Source organism: Lactuca serriola, chromosome 5, assembly GCF_051521515.1.
Source record: "Lactuca serriola cultivar US96UC23 chromosome 5, Lser_US96UC23_V15, whole genome shotgun sequence".
NCBI classification, from domain to species: domain Eukaryota; kingdom Viridiplantae; phylum Streptophyta; class Magnoliopsida; order Asterales; family Asteraceae; genus Lactuca; species Lactuca serriola.
In genome coordinates, this window is record NC_136412.1 from 239,187,507 (window position 1) to 239,208,366 (window position 20,860).

Below are 20,860 nucleotides of genomic sequence, written 5' to 3' on the forward strand. Positions count from 1 at the left end.
CATGCACCCGAGCTTTTTCCCACATCTATCCAAAAATCAACATTTCTGAGTACAACAAGAATATACATTTCCCATTGACATACGTGTCTGAGTACTAACCTAATGCACAACAGACAATTTCTAGTATTTTAACCTTTTTATAAAAATAATAAACATCCACGAAGGGTTACAAGTTAAAAGAAGGCCTACAAACCAATAATCAAGATAAATCAATAATTAAAGTGAAGTTATGTTTTCAAATAGAAGTTTGCAAGAAACACAATCACACACACGCAGATACACATAAGAAATCAAAATCGAAAATTTACAAGCTTCTAGAATTGTATAGTAAGAGGAAGAAAGTTTGATAACTAACTTGAAATTGGATGAAGTAAATAAGCCATCCTTTATTATGGTCCCAATGTCGTCGAACACCTTGCTCCTGTCCATGGAATGGTTGAATCTTCATTGCGACAATAAGGAAGAAGATCATGAGAGAAGAAAAATGTAATAGGACTCCATCATGTCAATTTCAAAAATGGTTGTAGTGAAGTCAAATAAATTAAATCCCTAAATGTGGGTGACTATATGGGACGTAGCAGGGATATAGGGGAAGCGTTTGAAACTTGATTTCATAAGTGTCGCAAAGATTTATGGGATAGTAAGAAGCCACTTGGAAAACTAAGGATTTAGAAAATGGACAAGTGGCAAATTTTTATTTTGTTTATTAGAAAAGGTAGATGTAGATTTATTCTGAATTTCACAACATTACAATGCTATTTTCCTTTAAGTTTATAGGGGTGTTTGGATAAATAGTTTTTTGCTTATTAGCTTATTACTTATTTGTTTATTGCGGTGAGAATAAACACTTTTTTAAAATGTGTTTGAATTATCTTATTGCGGTGAGAATAAACAATAAACAATAAGTATTTTAAGTGTTTGACAAACAAAACAACTTATATGAGTAAAAGAACAAATAAACAATAAGCATTCCCCTTGTTTATTAAAATCGGTTTATTTAGCTTATTCCTACCATAATAAACTAATTTTTAAAGACTCATATCCAAACACTTAAATTTGTTTATTGTGGTGGGATTAAACAATAACCAACCTATTTTTTAGCTTTCTAACACCCTTAACCAGAGTAATGGTAGTTTGTTGATTCAAAATTTGAAAAAAACCCTACGAATAAAGCTTTCTTTTTGGCCCGCCCGTATCTCTTCCTCTATTTCTCTCCCGGGGCGGAAAACACAAAACCCTCACTCGCTCTTTATAGTCGGTGTCGCTCTACAATTGATCGATACTGAATACCTGGTATTAGATTTACAGACATAGAATCTCTAGTCCCTTAACCGCTTTCTAGGGTATTCTCTTTCTCGCTAGGAACTGTAACGATGTCGCTGAGACCTAGCGCCAGAACGGAGGTTCGCCGGAACCGATACAAGGTGGCGGTTGATGCCGAGGAAGGGCGCCGGAGGCGAGAAGACAACATGGTTGAGATCCGTAAGAACCGGAGAGAAGAAAGTTTGCAGAAGAAGAGACGCGAAGTCACTGCTGGCCAGTTCGCCATGCCCGTTCAGTCTGCTTCCGCCGCCGAAAAGAAGGTATATACATTTTGTAATACGGTCGTATTGTATGCAATTTTTTCTGGCTTTACGTTGTAGTTTCGTGACTCTGTTGTGTTGTGTCTGGAATTTTAGGGTTTTCTGTTTGTTTTGCTTTTGGTAACTGTAGCTCGATCGTCATATACTCCACGCCGATAAACATGGCTGAATGACATGGTTTTAGTTGTGTCGGTATAGGATTTTTTTTTTTTTTTTTTTTTTTTTTTTTTGTAGCATCATTACTTTCTGAGTGTACCCTATACAGATTTCATATGGAAGATATTTTTATGTACTAGTATGAGGTCTTGATGTAAGCGCTGAATTTATTTGTGATTGTTCAAATTGCAGTTGGAAAATCTCCCTGCAATGGTTGCTGGAGTTCTCTCTAATGATAACAACATGCAGCTTGAGGCCACTACTCAATTTCGTAAACTCTTATCAATAGGTAATACCATTATCATTTTAATCTCAGTATACTGTTCCTACATTGCTAATTCTATTACAATATCTTAATCAGAACGCAGCCCTCCAATTGAAGAAGTTATTCAATCTGGTGTTGTTCCTCGCTTTGTTGAGTTCCTTGTGAGGGAGGATTTCCCCCAACTACAGGTTAAATAGAACATCATAAAACAGAAATACAAACAAGAATTTCATCTCTCCTGTATAATAACAATATACACTTCCTGTATTCTATAGTTTGAGGCTGCTTGGGCTTTGACTAATATTGCGTCTGGAACATCTGAACACACAAAGGTGGTGATTGATCATGGAGCTGTCCCGATATTTGTGAAACTTCTTGCATCTCCCAGTGATGATGTTAGGGAGCAGGTATGTTACTTGTTTTTAACTTTTTTATATTCTATTTCTATCTACTCAATTTGATTTCTGATTCTCTGTTACTCTGTACATGGTAGGCTGTATGGGCGCTAGGGAATGTAGCTGGTGATTCCCCTAAATGTCGTGACCTTGTACTTGGACAAGGAGCTTTGATTTCTTTACTTTCTCAGTTAAACGCACATGCTAAGCTATCTATGTTGCGAAATGCCACTTGGACACTTTCCAATTTTTGTAGGGGCAAACCACAGCCTTCTTTTGATCAGGTTAGTCTCTCAAAACCCTAAACCTAAAACCCTAAACCCTGATCACTCTTTTTGGTTTGTTTTGAATTTGACAGACGAAACCTGCACTTCCAGCTCTACAGCAACTTATTCGTTCAGAAGACGATGAAGTCTTGACAGATGCTTGTTGGGCACTTTCATATCTTTCTGATGGCACCAATGATAAAATCCAAGCTGTTATTGAAGCAAATGTATGTCCAAGATTGGTTGAGCTACTGAAGTGAGTCTGGTGTTTGTTTTTTATAAAGTTAGAATCTTTTCAATCCTTTTTTGATTTTCTAACATTCTGCTATATATATTTATGTATCTTCAGTCGCGCATCTCCAAGTGTGCTTATCCCTGCTCTTCGTACAGTTGGGAACATTGTTACTGGAGATGATATGCAAACTCAGGTAAGCATTTATTTTGGAATATATTTTTTTTTGAAGAATATTATGATTTGACACTCTGCAATGGGTTTGCAGTATATAATCAATCTTCAAGCATTACCTTGTCTTCTGAACCTGTTGAATGGTAATCACAAAAAGAGCATTAAGAAGGAAGCTTGTTGGACTATATCAAACATCACAGCTGGCAACAAGGAGCAGATTCAGGTAAATTTTGTCCAGATTTAAGTATATATATTAATTAGCTTTGCATTATTGACTTGTATGTGTATCTTTTTTACAGATAGTGATTGAAGCAAATATCATTGGTCCGCTTGTTCTTTTGCTTCAAAATGCTGAATTTGACATCAAGAAAGAGGCTGCATGGGCCATCTCAAATGCTACTTCTGGTGGAACCCACGACCAAATTAAGTGAGAATTTTTTTTTTTGTAATGAGGTTGTTGAATTTCTTTTATGATTAGTACTGTTGTTCTAGATATTAGTATAAAATGATGAGTGTTTTGCAGGTATTTAGTTAGCGAGGGGTGTATCAAACCTTTGTGTGACCTGCTGATCTGTCCGGACCCACGAATAGTGACAGTGTGTTTAGAGGGGCTTGAGAACATTTTAAAGGTTGGTGAAGCTGAAAAGAATTTGGGGCAATCTGGGGATGTAAATGTTTATGCGCAAATGATTGATGATGCTGAAGGGTTGGAGAAGATAGAGAATTTACAGAGTCATGATAACAATGAGATATATGAGAAAGCAGTGAAGCTTCTTGAGACGTATTGGTTGGATGAAGAGGATGATGTTATGCCACCTGGCGAAGCAACCCCTCAGCCTCAGGCTGCTGCTTTCCATTTTGGAGGTGCTGATGTTTCTGTTCCCTCTGGTGGATTTACCTTCAACTGATTCAAGTGAAGGTATGTATATAAATATAAATATGCATATTTGGTCTCATACTTTGCTGTTTTTATTCTTATTTTTGTTTGATGTTTCTTTCCATTCTTTCAGGTGATTCCTCCTTTCTGAAGTGAAGTAGGGCTCTTTTTTTGACCTGGGTGGTGGTCTAGCTTTATTATAGTTTTGACTTTTGAGGGTTTATGTTTAACTGTTAAGAATCAATATCTTAGCAGTGATGATTGGTGTCTTGATGAATTATGATGTAAAGTAGTTATATTTCTCTTTGATTATTTGACGTTGGGATTTATGGATTTAGTCCCGTTTTTGCTTTGTATTTCTTATTTGCCACTTACTTGAGAATTACTACCATTTATTTCCCTATATGTACTACAGTACTAGTCAAGATTCTAGTTTCTGTTGACAGCTTTAGCTTTATCGCTGTCTTTATTATGGCTTTGGAACTTCTTTCTGCCTAATAACTTGTAATTAGTGTGGCTAACAATACCTATGCCATTAATCTTTAATATTACTTTAACTGTGCTACTTTTTTTATTATTTTATGTTAGACATGCTAGATTTTTGGATAATCACAAAAAAAACCACGTGGTTATGGAGAATTAATAATGTAAATGAACCATATCTTATTCCTTTCCTGAAATGTCTTGTCATAAATTTCTTTATTCTTGTAAATCCGAAATGGTTGCTAGTTTTCAACGAAATGGCACCTTTTTATTTATGATAATATTTTGAAACTTTGGATTTGTTTGTTGGGTTTTTGATATGTTTTCCAACTTATTTTTCAGTCCATCATTCGAAATATAAATAATAAATCCATGACCATAAAAGGGTCATTTCATATGTTACCTATATATAATAACGTGATAAATTTTTGTGATTATCCCGAGATTTTTTAACTTACAAGTCATAACTAAATCAGCTTACCGATATTTATGAAACAATATTTTATAGTACTTTTTTTTCCAATTTATAATACAACCTATTTTTTTGGATTGATCTGCAACTTGGCATACACCTGTTATAGGTATAGGTATGAGTAAGTTTCTATAAATGATGACACATGAGAATGATTGATCGTCTTGAATTATAAATCACTGTTTTAGTAAACTCTACATTTGAATATCAAACCTTATTTCATCTGAAACTACAAAACCTTTCTTAGGGGAAATAGTTGATAACATAAAATTCTCTCTATACAATGAAAGCAACTTTAACCCAATTATACACACCAACGTGACCCTTGTGTAAAAATAAATCAGATGAACTATATGTATGTATGTATGTATGTATGTACGAATGGGGATCTCCCATCAGAAGAGAATCGCCTTGAGGATTAAAAGAAGCAACATTATGAAACACATGACGACAAGCACTGTAGCACACATCACCATTCCGCCTTGTTTCTGGTTTCTCTCCGCCTGCAAATTTCTTACCAACATCACAACTCTAGTACCTCTTGTTTCTTTTTGACTTAATCCACTAAGCTCTCTCTCTCTCTCTCTCTCTCTCTCTATATATATATATATATATATATATATATATATATATATATATATATATATATATATATAATATGGGTGTTTGAGTTTCCTTATTTACTTAATGTAGAAAGAAGCAGTTTATAAGGTGAAATGAAGGATAGAGACAAACTTTTTGTAGCTGTTTAAGTCCTTCATCCACAGTTACTGCAACATTTTGAATATTGTAATCTATTCGGTCGATGATTGTTCCCTGCTTTGCCAAAAAAAAAAAAGTCTTGTTAGTATAAACATTGTGCCTTTATATGGCAAATTATATAATAATAAAAAAAAAAACTATTGGCTTTGACCTGGTCAATTACAAGGACAGAAAGATCCTTCATGATCTGTGCGAGTTCGTTCACTGATGCTGCCACCTGTGGAGGAGAGAGAAAGAGAGAGTGTAAGCTAAATGCAAAAATAGCAACTTAATAGAATGAACAAAACATAAACACAAATGTCTTGCACCTACTTGTTGAATCTCTCTGTCCCTTTCGGTTGTGAAAGCCTCACTTTTCTTCAATTTGGCCATTTGATGTTTGTTAAAACCCTAGATAAATAATTTTCAACCTGTTTAGAGGTAAAGGATTGTAGAATCTGTGAAATTAAAACCCTAGATAACTAGATTAATGCAACAAGGAAAATATTGAACATACCAAATCATCATAACCATCATCCTCGCTTATAGAAGAATGCTTTCCATTTAATTTCATTTCTAGATCAACCCCATCTGAACCCTACATGAAAAAGGTCACATATTATTCAACTGAAGGAATCATATTTTCCATTCCACCACACAAAACAAACAACTTAATTTTTCATTCCATTTGTTCCTGGATTTCAATAATCAATAATTAAAAGAGAATAATTAGGGCAAACCTCTTTCTGCTGCTGAAGGCGTTTCAGATATGTCGATTGATTCCTTCGAAGTTCCATTGAAAGACTTTGAAGATCAGTGGCTAAAGATCGCTGCCATAAAACCATAACATACATGGTTTCATTTCACATGCAGCTCAGTTGATTAAAAATTTAAAATAAAAACTTCAAATCCACTATGAAAGTTAACTTTATATTATACCTGCACGTTTTTCCTGACAGTTGAATCCTCAGCACATCCAGCACCAGATAATTTTCTTAATCTCTTCTCTGATTTTTTTAAAAGATCAGTTACTTCATGTGTAAGCGCTTCAATCCTGTGCTGATCTTCCCTACCATCCCCAAATGAGGGCATCAAAGCCTTCACATGAGCTTTTGATAGCTCTGCCATTTTTGACCTTGCAACTCGAATGTTTGCTGCTATTTCTTCAGATACATCAACCCAAGCTGGAGGGAGACCCACCATTGGTGTCCCCACCCTGCAAAAAAGGACAACATAACTTCACTAAAGTGCTGCTTGCTTAATAGAGTAAGCTTTTACTTAATGGGCTTAATGGGAACAAGACTTATTCCAATATGTAGGCTTTTTTACACAAAAATAAAGACAAATTGCTCAAATGGGGTTTACAAGCACATGAGAGTAACAATTTTGAAGGTAATAAGCAGAAATGTATACATCTGATGTGCAAGCACACAAGAATGTCAATTCTGTTCCGAAATTTGAAGCTCAAAATATAAGCCATAGCTTAGATATTTCATATTTCATAAAGTGTCAGAAAAGCAAATGAGGCGCGAACGACATACGAGGAAGTTCCGGGATCCTCTGTGCTAAGAGGAGCGTAAGAACGATTTTGCTTAAGCAGAGAACCGTCAGCCATTTCAATCACCGAACCACCATCGGAGCTAGAGGAAACCGCAGGACAACCTGACGGAACCCTAACGCTCTTTAATGCGTCTCTATACCTCCTAAAAAGAAATGTCCGATTCCTTGTCGCCATTGAAGAAAAAAAGCCTCCCTGAAAACGATGAGTAGTTCAATGCATACGAAAAAACTGTCCTCAAATCCCACGATTCCAATAAGCATCACAGTCGATGAACAATAACATAAGGGTGAATTGTGATGATCTTATTAGTGATCAGAGAACAAAATTCCTTGGTACGTAAGTGATTGTTGAAAAAATCAAGAGGTGGTGACGAGCGAATAGTGATGAAATTATGGAGAAATTGTCTTCAATTATGTTTTACATGATACTTCGGTTGTAAGGAAACGCACACCTCGTCATAAACTCATTTGCTGTTTCGTTATGTTTTGTTATAAAAATCCATACAAAACATAACACATTTAATGATACGATGATCATTATTTTTAAATTGTTTTTAAATGGATCAATAAAATAAAAAATATGATGATCATTAAATGTTAATTATGTTTTGTATCAATTTTTATAACAAAACTAGGTATGAGATCCATTTATTATATAAGTTAATTTTTAAAAAAAAATTAAATATAAATGTTAAAATATTTGAAAATTTTGAATTTATAAGAAAAATAATGATTTATTATAGTGAAAGTGTTTTTTATCTTTTAAATTTAAACAAACCATTTAAATAAAGAAAAAATTAATAAACTTTAATTTTGGGAATTTTGTAATTAAAATGTAAGTTTATTAGTGAAATTAATAACCATTTATTATTATATTTATTATAATGTATTATATTAAAATATTATGAGAAATTTAATAAAGTAGAAAATTTCATAAAATGATATGTGGAAAAAAAATTAATTCAAATAACCACAAGATGACATTTGTTAAATTGAATAAGAGTGCGACAAGTGGGAAAAATACTTTCATTTATTAAAGAGAATTTAAAAACAATTTAAAAATAATAGATTTTAATTTTTATATTTGTATCATAATTTTCTATATTTAATTAAAATTTAAAATATAAAAATAAATAAATTGTTTTTAAGTGTTTAAGAGAACAAATTAAAACCACAAAAGAAAATAACATGAACCTTATATATATATATATATATATATATATATATATATATATATATATATATATAGAGAGAGAGAGAGAGAGAGAGAGAGAGAGTTAGGATCATATATAATCATTAAATATTGTATGAACGTGTGACCAATTCTAGATCAATCATTATATAAAAAAATAATAATAACTTTAACAATAAATAACTATGGTGAATAAATGAATCAATTAATAAGCCATTAAAATGAAACGTTACAAAAAAAATAGATAATAAACAAATATATAGTGTATAAGGGAAATAGTCAAAGATATACAAATTCTTATGAAAATATATAACCCTTTTGAACCATAAGTTGGCCACCGAGGACAAACTTACAAATTGTAACAAAGCAATAATATATATTTAAAATCATATATATGTGTATTTGTTTTTACTGAGTAAAAAAACAAAGCAATAATATGTAGCTTTCAACTTACCGAATTAACTTTATGTCCTTAATTATACTAATTTTTTAAAATGTTCAATCCCAAATATCTTCATACCTACAAAAAAAAATAGAACAGGGTGAGTTCAAGTATGCTCAATCTTTTGTGAAGTGTATCATCGGAAATGTTGTTTTTTTTAATATAAACTTTTTTTCTAGTAAAGAATATATAATCTTGGTACCAAATGTTGTAACTTTTCTCTTTCTTGTTTATAGGAGGAAAATAAAACTTTTAATTGAATGATTTATTGGTTAACATAAAAAGGTAAAGATAAAGACATCCAAAAACCATAAAAAAACAAATAAAATTTCTTCAAGAACAATTACAGATTCTTAAAGAATAGTAGTATATAGTATAAATTTTGTAGGTAGTCTTTAAGAATGATTATAGATTCTTAAAGAATATTAGTTAAAATTATAAATTGTGCGTATTCGTTAAGAATGGTTACATATTCATAAAGAATACAATAAATAAGTTGGTGTATATTTCTTCTTTTATGTCGTAATATTCTTAAAGAATTTTAATTGTAAAAAAAATATTTGAAAGAAATCGTATTCTATAAGAATGAAAGATTGAAAATATATGGTCATATATGTTTCATTACGTCGAATGCTAAAAACATATATTTGAATGTATTAAATAAAATATAACATTTGATTTGATTTTTATTAATTAATTTGATGTAATTAGTTGCCTAATATATAAATAATTTTCATTTCTCTCTCTTCATAAAATTTAATATTTGCCTTTATAATTAATTAAGTGTAATTATAGAGTAATTGCTAGTCCATGTTAGTAACATGTATCCTAATATCATATACTTTTATTTTTTTTTAATCTAAAGGCTAAAACTTAGTCACACATTCACACAATACATGCGATTCATATTTAATCATAACCATATATATATATATATATATATATATATATATATATATATATATATATATATATATATATAAGAGAGAGAGATGTTCATGTATTCTAACTAATTATTGTGTGGATGTAGGAATAAATATGAACCAATCAAAATTAAATAATTAATTAAATAAATAAAGGTAATTTGGTAATTTGATTAATAACTTCCATAAATACTTCCTATAATCACGGTATTGATTTATTGACTTTTAACCTAATTTCTTTTCGTCTATATCTATGCCCGTTTTTCTCCAAAAACCCCAACAACTAATCAATGTGCCACATCTCACCAACATCATCTTATCAATCCAACCCTAATCGCCATCTACCCTTGTGTGGACTGATGAACGAAGGCGACGAGGGGGAAAATACGAAGGCTTCAAAGGCGACCAAGATGAAGTCCCGGATGTTGATTTCATGGATTCCGGTAGTTTTACCTCTGAATCCTTCAACAAATGCTTAGCACAAAACTCATCAATTTACAAATCGATTTATCATTTTACAAGAAAGAAAGTAGCAATCAATGCCCTTTTCGCTATTACAAATGCTGTTGCATCGTATGTTGGGCCATATCTCATTAGTGATTTCGTGAATTAATTTCATTTGGACGGTGGATTTATTGGTAATAGGCACCAGAGGAACATCAACAAAGGTCAATTAATTATTTGTTTTATTCCTAAACACAAATGCATCATTTTTTCTGTTTTAAAAATCTTGAAATGTAATTTAATATCAATTGTTGTTTCCCTCAAACATGTAGATAATTGTTTTCTAATTCAATTCACAAGTCACTGTTTCATGAAGAGTAATTGGTTATTTAGTTCACTGTTTCATGAAAAGTAATTGTGAATGTGATGTGGAAGTGTATAATATTAATTATTTTTTTATTGATTTTGGTGTTTTTGGTTCAATTTGACAAAAAGGATTAGTTTTATTTTATTTGAAATAATTAACATAAGATATGAATAAGTCAATATTATTGTAGAGCTTTTAAAGAATAACTAGCAAAAGTTTTACCCATACTCGAGGAAGTGTATGTATTCATCCATCATATTTTAGACTATTTACTTGTTGATTCCGTTAGAATCAGATCATTTGATTAGATTCTTATGACAAAATAAATATGATATGCATATATTTTAGAAAATTTTGCTTGTAATTTATGAGTTTGGTTTTAAGGATTGTCATACACTTTCTTGCTATCTTAAGGTATTCCTTTTTGCAGTTGTAGTAACTTTTCATGGTTTTCTTTTTCTGTAATAAGAAATTGCAAGATCCATGTATCAAGGTATGAATGGACACGTCTATTCTATCAGTCGGTATGTAGTGTATTCTATCAGAATGTCTGGTATAAATATATTCCATCAGAATGTATTTATATGTATATAAATAATTCGTTAGCTCTAATCTTCTAATTACAAACAAATTGGTTCACTTGTTCAGGATTCTTAAAGAAGATCAACTGATGTGGACTTTTTCTATTTCGGTTGGAATCAAATGAGCTTGCAAAATAGTTTTTCTCAAAAGTGTATTTTGGATTCAAAAAGAAGATCAAATGTATTTTGGATTCTGGAAGAAGATCAAGTGTATTTTGGATTCTGGTAGAAGATGCAGTCTTTCAAGAAGGAGAGGATGATTCTTACAGCAATTTCAAGAATGTTCTGGAGATAATCAACAATTTCAAAATAAATGTAATTTATATTCATAGTTGTATTTTACTTAGATTTCAATGTTTTTATTTGATTTTTAACCATTCTCAGTTGTATTCTTTAAGAATAAATATAATTGCTAACAATTATTCCTTGTGTTCTTTCAGAATGAATGTCATTTATGCATGATTATAATTATATTTGTTAATAATGAATGTAATTACTGATTTTAAGATATTAAAATTCTTTTCATATTGAATTTGTATTCATTAAAAAATATTAATCTTGATAATATATGTTTATATGAGTTTGTCAGAATTTAATGTTTTGTTTTCAAGATAATGATAAAAACATTCTTGTAGAATGTCCGAATCTTTATATTTATTATTCAAAAAGTCCGATTTTTAAAGTTTAGAAAATTAATTATTCCCTAAAATCTGCAATATTCATTTTTTAAATTTACGTTAATTGACTAAAATACCCTTATAATGAAATTAGATGGTATTTTTCAATTATCTTTAATTTAATAATATGTATTAATCACTTTCTTAAAATAAGTAAAATGATTGACTCACAATCATTCCTACATCCACACAATAATTAATTAGAATAGAATAACCTACGCCTATATATATATATATATATATATATATATATATATATATATATATATATAAGTAAAAAGCATTTTAGATATTTCTTGAAATTTAAGAGGTATCATACATACTATATAAGTAAAAATCATTATATATATATATATATATATATATATATATATATATATATATATATATATATATATATAAGTAAAAAGCATTTTAGATACTACATCATGTACAAACAATTTATGTTTACCTTTCAATACACATATTACATTTCCGTTTCAGAAATTAATCACATTAAACATTAATGTTTCATAAATTAAATCAAACCATACTCTTCCATCAATTAAATGACTTTTTTTCTTTATTCCCCAATCACGCACTGATATCTTGACCTTCCCCCATTAAAACATAAATTAAATCAAACCATACTCTTCAATCAATTAAATGATCTCCGATTATTTATAAACAATTTTTTTTTGAAGAAAACAAAGCATTTTAAAATCAATAATTGGTATCAAACTAAAACCATTCTATCATGGTGTTTGTATATTTAGTAGGTAGAAAATTTTAAATGCGGGTGAGATACGTTGTTAGTGGTTGTCATCACAACATAGGATTTTCCGGAGAAGTAATCATAAAAAAAATTGAAAAGCACATTGATAAAAAAAAATAAAAGTAAAATACTATAATAAATGGATAAACATTTACGTTAACTTTATAAATTAAATTGATTTCAAGACTACAAAAACAACTTAAAATAGATTGAAAATAAAAAATCAGATTGAATTATTACAACACAACAACCCACCAAGCCGGTCAAAGTTCTGAAACAAGTTAAGATGTTACGGTTATTAGAAGTTAGCATTATGAATGAGTGATTAATTGCAAATTGCAAGAGAGTGATGCATAAATTGATTTATCAACGTCTGAGGATTGTAAAAATGAAAGAATTATCAATATTGTAACTTGGTTATACTTAAAGGTTTTTATAGTTTGATCTGATAGCCGCAAGGAAACTATTCACCGAAATAAATTAATTAGCGTTCGGAAACTATTTGTCGTCGTTGCTTTGCGCGGGCACACCACTAGTATATATATATATATATATATATATATATATATATATATATATATATATATATATATATATATATATATATATATATATAACAATCGTGCGTCGACTCACGAAAGTACTTTGATTATTTCCTTTGCTGAAATAAAGATACATGACCGTAATAGAAAGTAAAAAACACTACTAGAAAAACAACCTTTTACGATGCGCAACGTGTGTCGTAAAACACTCAGACGACGCGCAATGCGTGTCTTAAAACACTCAGACGACGCGTAAATGTGTGTCAAGGAAGACCCTATCATAACAAAAGACGACGTGCATTTACGACGCGCAGCTATGACACACAATGCGAAAATGTGTGTCGTAACCTTACGACGCACGTGTTTATGACACTCAATACGCATCAAGGAAGCCCCTGTCATAAAGGAAGACAACACACATTTTTACGTGTCATAATTTTAAATGTTTTTAAAATTATATATTTTTAATAGATTTACTAATTTTCAAATTAAATAACACATTAAAAGTCTCATAATACAAAATAAAATATGGTTAATTCCGTAAAAACCCTCAAGTTTTCAAGAAATGTTCGGTTATATCCTAAGTCCACACTACTAGAAAAACAGTCTTTTACGACGCTCATTGCGCGTCGTAAAGGGCTCAGACGACGCGCAAATGCGTGTCAAGGAAGGCCCTGTCATAAAGAGAGACGACGCGCATTTACGACGCTCATTTACGACGCGCAATTGCGACGCGCATTTGATGATCGAGTCGATTCTATGATTATAAGTTCATTTCATACCGGACCAGACCGGAATAGGGTTATATACATTCTCATTGTGAGAAGGGGTCATTTGAGCGTATCTAAATAGATACTATGTTTACATATGGATCCCTAGTTACATTCCATTTAGGATTAGGAATAGGCGTAATCGGACCTGCTTTTTACATATCTCTCGTTATTTGGGACCCTATTCACCTCTTTGGGCTTCTATTGAATCGAGAAATAGGTTTGATTGTCCATCTTTTTGATATATTGGATATCTATATTTGATATATTGGATATCTATATAAGGCATTCTCCGGATAATTCAAATCGAAGTAATTGGATGTCCAATTCGGGCCTAGATGACATGACCGATCAATAGAAATACTCCAACACTCCACTTTTATCATATATTCCATACATCACACTAGATAGATATCATATTCATGGAATATGATTCACTTTCAAGATGCCTTGGTGGTGAAATGGTAGACACGCGAGACTCAAAATCTTGTGCTAAAGAGCGTGGAGGTTCGAGTCCTCTTCAAGGCATAATATTGAGAATGCTCATTGAATGAGCAATTCAATAAGAGAGCTCGGATAGCAATACCGATTCGATCCGAGCTCTCTTGGAATAAGTTCGGCAGCGGATCACGAAATCTTGGTCATCTTCTCTATCTAATGAATGGGGAGTCCGCTTTAAAATCGTCCGCCCTGCACCCACCCCCCGAGTATATGCTTCAACAGGAATCACACAAGGGTAGATTATAACTAGTAAAATGACCGCCCGTAACCCAGCAGATAAAGTACATTACATAGCATTACATAGTCCGTTTTAGGGATTGGCGACTTACCCATTACGACACGCAATGCGTATCAACAAAGGCCCTGTCATAAAGGAAGACGACACGCATTCGCGTGTCGTAACCTTACGATGCGGGGGTGAATGACACGCAATGCTATCAAGAAAGACCCTGTCAAGAAAGGCCATGTCATAAATGAAGATGACACACATTTTTGCGTATCATAATTTTAAATGTTTAAAAAAAAATTATTTATAGATTTACTGATTTTCAAATTAAATTTCCATTTAATGTCTCATAATAGAAAATATAATACATTGCACTTGTTAATGTCATAAAAATAATCATTCCAATAGTAGACAAATGGATAAATCTCAAAGGGATCAAAAATATGTTTGTCTTCTAATAGAACTTATACACAAGAAAGAAGGTGTTTGAATTCAGAAAATGTCTCAGCAACTGAAGTGGCCCTGGAAGCTTGTGGTTTGACTGCAACTGAGATAAGGATACCATGTTTACTCTTCTTAAGCTTACTAAACAAACTTGACAATAAGATTATATAAAACTGAATTATTATTAAGATTAAGCCACAGATGCACTCAAGCTATACATACCAATGGTGATGGTCTTTCATCGGCTGCACGTGGAAACCCACTACCGTAAACAGAAGTATCAAAAAACTGCTTTATTCAAAAAACTCAGATTACTATTGTAATCATAATAAAACACACCGATTATGTATAGTTTTATACAATAAGTGTTCCAGATCATTATTTTAGTAATAATGAATAAGAGAGGATACATTACTTACTTTATACTGGAATAACTCATCGAGATCTTTTCTTAAGTTGTGATACAGTTCAGCCAATGAAGGTTCCATGAAGAACTCCAAGTATCCTCCCAACATTTTCAAGTGCCCATCCTGTTTCATATCATGAAATGGAATGGAATCAAAAAGGAATGGAGTAAGAAAAGGTAATAGACTCACTATATCGCCTTTTGAGATGCTTCCACCAAACAGTAGCAGGACAAAATCGGAAACAACAGTCGTATCCAGGAGAAAAACAGAGTTCACTTTGATCTTCTCATTAAAGACCAACCACGGGAATGGAATTCTCAAAGCCCGGGAATTAACCGAGTTCTATAGCATTAAAAAACAAATTCAGATTAAAAAAACTATAAGAATTTAGAAAAACGAACTTACCGAGTGTAAAAGCACCTGACCATCCGCCACGGTTTTCAGCGAGAATGACTTTTCATTATGCTGATGTCAACAAAAGCGAGTTATTATTTATAAAGAAATTGTTTAAAAACAAAATGGAGAATGACTTTTCCTTCTAAGAACTTATGTCATCCCACCTAATCATAAATACCAAAACTACCCCTTGCTTTTCACTCCCACATATACTCAATAGTAGAAACTCAATGAGATTGAATCCCATGAATTCATGCAATCAGGATTCCAGCATGACATTTAGAGCATCAGTAAATCTACCCTTCTTCTCACCAACTTCAGCTTCACTCGCTCCTCCAATCTGACCAATCACAGCAACACATCATTTACATAACAAAATTATTTAGAAATAAAACAAAAATAAGAATCGTACCTTCAAAACAGCAACACCACCAGAAAGTTTTGCTAATCTCTCTTGGAGCTTCTCCTTATCATAATCAGAATTGCTTTAAACACCATGTAGCTCCATTTGGAACATTTTTTTTGTTTTTAACTTGCTCTTAGATTGTATGCATGTTACATTTCATAATAGTTGATGTTATCAATCCAGGCATATGCTCTTACTGCAAAAGGGATTCGGATGGTTTGTACAAATACGACTGGAGCAAACATAACCTCTGCAGTACTTAAAACACAGGGAAGCGGATCACTCGAAGATAACATCATTACAGTATTTGGCATGAGCACTTTCAACTGCTTAGAACCTATGAGTCTAGTTATATCAGTTTCCTGCAAGGTGGATGGGTTTCTTTCTAAGTCGGGCAATGGCTGTGGAGGAAATATAGGTGACATATAATATTTTTTTATAAATGGTCGACCTGTTGACATGCCACAAGTCACCAAGCTTCTGAATGAATTGTATAGATCCACAAACTCAAAGCAATATCCAATTGCAATCATGAATTTTATTGTTCCAACCAAGGTGTACGATGTCAATGTAACACCAGACAAAAGAAAAGTCTTTTTCTCTGATGAAGGCTCTCTTTTGAAGTCCTTAAAAGAAGCTTTGTTGGAGATCTATGCCCCACATCTTGCTAGCTTTTCGGTACAGGGACCTGAGGAGCTCACTTAGGGAGGAAACAACTCAAAGCTTTGTTCTCCTCATGGTAAGTCTTTTTCACAGTTTTCATTAAAGCAAGCATCGCCAGATGGCACTAATAGCAAACAAGAAGCATACAGTGAGAAGCAACATGTAGAAGTTGACACTGATATGCATGAATGTGAAGAGACATTGAGATCCTCACCTGTTGTTAAACCAATAAATCTGGATGATTATAGTTTATCAAAGACAGACTTTACACTTAAATTACATGGTATGAAGAAAGATGACACCTTTTTGGGGAGCTATAACTATAGTAGGAAGCATACAACTATAAGTAACAACAGTAGAAATAATTCGCAGGCAACATCATACAACTCAACATTGCAGAAAGGAACAAATTCACCTCATTCTGCAGGTGCTGTCCAGTCGCTGCTTACAACATTTGTGTCTGTAAACAAGATAAAGCATGAGAGCATCAGCAACAATACTTTATCTGAGGTCCTTGTTCTTAGAACTGCAAAAACAGATATGGAGGATTTGAGTTCAAGATTGAATCAAGAAATAACAGTTAAAGATTATCTTACAACAAAGGTATGAGTATGAATATGATTTTTTAATTTAAAAATGTATATATATATTTATGGAACTTTGATGTTTATATAATAGGTGAAGGATTTGTAGGAGGAGCTTGAAACTACAAAAGTGACAAGTAAAGAAAATCTTCATCAAACAATTTTAATGGAAAGAGAAAGAGTTACTTAAATGCAGTGGGATATGGAAGAACTTAGAAGGAAATAACTAGAAATGGATTTTAAATTGAAGTGTCAATCTCAACAGGTTTTATTATTATTATTATTATTATTATTATTATTATTATTATTATTATTATTATTCTATTTTGTTTTTTATTAAACTAAGTTTACAACAATTATTAACAAGTTAAAGATTTTTTAGGATGAAAAGGTGGAAATGGAAGAAAAAGATGAGCTACTTGAGGAATTGGAAGATATCAAAAGTAAACTTGACCAATTATCAAAGAAACATCAAGAATTAGAAATTAAATCAAAAGCAGATGTGAAAATTCTTGTGAAAGAGGTTAAATCACTTAGGATCTCACAAGTTGAATTGAAACAACAGCTTAATCAATCACTTATCGGGAAATCAGAGGCAGAGGTAATTTTTTATTTTTGGAATAGAAGGGTAAAATAGTCATTTTAATGTTTTTGAAATTTGCGGTTAACAGAAACTAGTGCAACAAGAAAAGGAAAGAATGGAAGTTGGTAGAATGAAGCTGCTCCCGTATCTTTCACTTTTTTCTTCTTCCGATCTGCCTCGTCATCTCCTGAATCATAAATAAATAATTAAAAATGGAAATTTTTAAAATAAAAATATAAAACATAACGAAGTTATTAGCTGATACCATCCATGAGCATTCTGCATAACTCAGCAGCTTCATCTTCATTTTCCACATCAGCTTGAGCTTGTGAAGACATGCGTCTCATTTTAAGGCCTTTAACACAAGCCACCAAGTTATTAGAATCATAATTATTATTATCCTCTTCATCTGCATCACATTCTTCAGCATCTAGAAGGTTCTCAAGATCCCCTGCAAATGAACCCTTCTGGTGATTAATTACATAAATATAAAAACAAACTGTTAATATATCGCTATTATGGGTAATAAAAAAGTAAAGTAAAGAGTAAAATTTCACTTGAAAATCACAGAATAGATTTTCCTTTGAGAGATAAAACAGTCTCCTCAACATCTACATGAAGCTTGCTCTCTTTCCCTCCCAAGCTTTTCAATACAATTTTCATTGACCCTTTTGTAAGCAACTTTCCTTGTTCTTTAAGTGCCACCAAATTTTCATGAGGATACCATAAAGCTTTTGGCCTATGAAAATAGGCTATATCTTTACTGCAAATACAGTAAAAGAAAAATGAGTTTACAACAGAGTAAAAGAAAAATGACACTAGAGATTTTGTGGTTACTTGCTAAGTTTGGCTTTCATTGTCAGTAGCTTGAGAGCAGGTATGGAATGCAAGAATTTAACACCATGTGATGTGCGTTTCTTGGAATGTGATTTCAACTGTTGGGAAGATTTCCTATTGGAATAGAATTTGTCATTAGCTATATTAAATCTCCCCCCTCCATAACCATGTAATAGCTCCAATGAATCTGATGCTGACTCAGCAGACCGAGTTGTGATCATGGCTCCAGCATGAAGCTGAAGATCATATCCATGTTTGTTATCCAATATTTCAAAAAGCATCTGTTCATCTTGAACATCAAGAAGTAATTTCGGCTTTGTAACAGATTGATTCGGGTCCTGTACTATTCAATCCATCAAGAACATCTTTATTGCGTAAAGTGAGTTTGTTGAATCGTTTAATGATGTCACTTTCAACTGTTGTATCTTTATTAGCATCATCTGTTTCCAATCATGATTCTAATCTTAAAAGCTGGGGATAGTATATGGTTTCTTCAGATGAACTGTATGATTTTGGAGATTTTCTTCAACCTCTCTCCATCGGAGACCTGAGAATGAAAGAAGGAAATAAATTACAGTGATTTTGAAAGAAATTTGAATACAAGAAAAAACCCTTTTTTATTTTATTTTTTAATAGACAAAAAAGCATATAGACACAATTCTCCTTTGCAGGTTCTGGATTGCTTGCAAGATCTCTCACATGCAACAAATTTAGGGTTAATACAAGCGGACTAATTGAGACAAAAAGTTGAGCCCAAAACAGTAAGCATGTGGATGTGTGTGTGGTGCTGTGTGCGACTGTGAACAACTATCATAACGGGATTAAGAAGAAGAAAAGTAGGGGAGATAGATGTCTCACCTGAGCAATAAAAAAACGAGAACAAGGGAGATGGAACGGAACGTACCTGAGATGCTTAGAGAGTAGAATTGGGGATCAAGGAAGGAGGAGGAAATCATGATTAATATCCGTATCGCTTTTCCAGTTAGGGTTTTACAGAGGAGAATACGAGAAGAATCAAAATCGAAATAAGAGGTATGAATAAAGGAGAAATAAGAACCTGGATCTTTTCTTTGACATTCTCGATGGTGTCGTTGCTCTCATCAAAATTAAAGAGGGCTAAATACAAAGTTGGAGACAGAGATCGTATGAACTCCAAACTGACAACGGAGGGTGTTAAATATATAACAAAAAATAGAGGATGGCGGTGGGAGACACTCGGAAGGGTCGAAGAATCAGCAGATGGCGGAAGGTGAATGGGGGTTTGAGAATCGAGAGAGAAGAAAGAAAGAAAGAAAGGGGGTTTTAGGCGGGGATGAGCTAGGGTTTTCAGCCGGTGGAAACAAAGCGGGCTTTTTAATTTTTGGATTTCATTTCCCCCTCGGATGAAACGCGCGTTTCATTAAAAATTATAAAGCGACATGGTTAGACGACACACATTTTATTTAAGGTGCCCTTCGTGTTTTTTTAATAGACACTAATTTCAGGGCACACAAAAATGTGTGTCTTCTATGCTTCATATTTTGGAAAACTGACATCAATTTTTAAGGCACTCATAGATGCGTGTCTTCTATCAGCGCGTGTCATTGATTGCGCGTCGTTAAAGGCTGTTTTTCTAGTAGTGCCAATTTTATGTCCACAAAAACCGCACATTTGGGAAAAAAAAGTCATAATTGCCCTATTTTCCGATTTTACCATTCTTTGGCATTTGGGGGTGTTTGGTTCAGTAGTTTGTTGTTCATCACCATAGAAGCTCAAAGATATGCCATTCATACTCAACGAAATCCATATATTGAATCAATTTCCATGAACAATCTCAGTTTGGTCTCAAGGAATCAATTCCCATGAACAAGATCATCTATTCGTAACCCATAAACCACCACCACCTGTGATATGCATCACCATCACCATCAAATATCA

General features: G+C 32.4%; 2 protein-coding genes across 2 annotated transcripts; one reads left to right on the forward strand and one right to left on the reverse strand.

Moving 5' to 3' along the window:
• Nucleotides 1-1,233: 1,233 nt before the first annotated feature.
• LOC145053799 (importin subunit alpha-1a-like) lies at nt 1,234-4,351 on the forward strand. The gene is made up of 11 exons (XM_079001902.1): nt 1,234-1,583; nt 1,932-2,028; nt 2,101-2,192; nt 2,280-2,411; nt 2,498-2,683; nt 2,758-2,921; nt 3,015-3,093; nt 3,166-3,294; nt 3,371-3,498; nt 3,595-3,990; nt 4,082-4,351. The coding sequence occupies exons 1-10, from the start codon at nt 1,374-1,376 to the stop codon at nt 3,977-3,979; spliced, it is 1,602 nt and encodes a 533-aa protein (XP_078858028.1). The 5' UTR covers nt 1,234-1,373; the 3' UTR covers nt 3,980-3,990; nt 4,082-4,351.
• A 691-nt stretch (nt 4,352-5,042) lies between these two features.
• LOC145051511 (syntaxin-43-like) lies at nt 5,043-7,646 on the reverse strand. The gene is made up of 8 exons (XM_078999457.1): nt 7,186-7,646; nt 6,584-6,860; nt 6,385-6,474; nt 6,162-6,242; nt 5,978-6,055; nt 5,817-5,882; nt 5,639-5,719; nt 5,043-5,406 (listed from the first exon to the last, which is right to left on the reverse strand). Exons 1-8 carry the CDS (start codon nt 7,377-7,379, stop codon nt 5,299-5,301), a joined length of 975 nt encoding a protein of 324 aa, XP_078855583.1. The 5' UTR covers nt 7,380-7,646; the 3' UTR covers nt 5,043-5,298.
• Nucleotides 7,647-20,860: the final 13,214 nt, after the last annotated feature.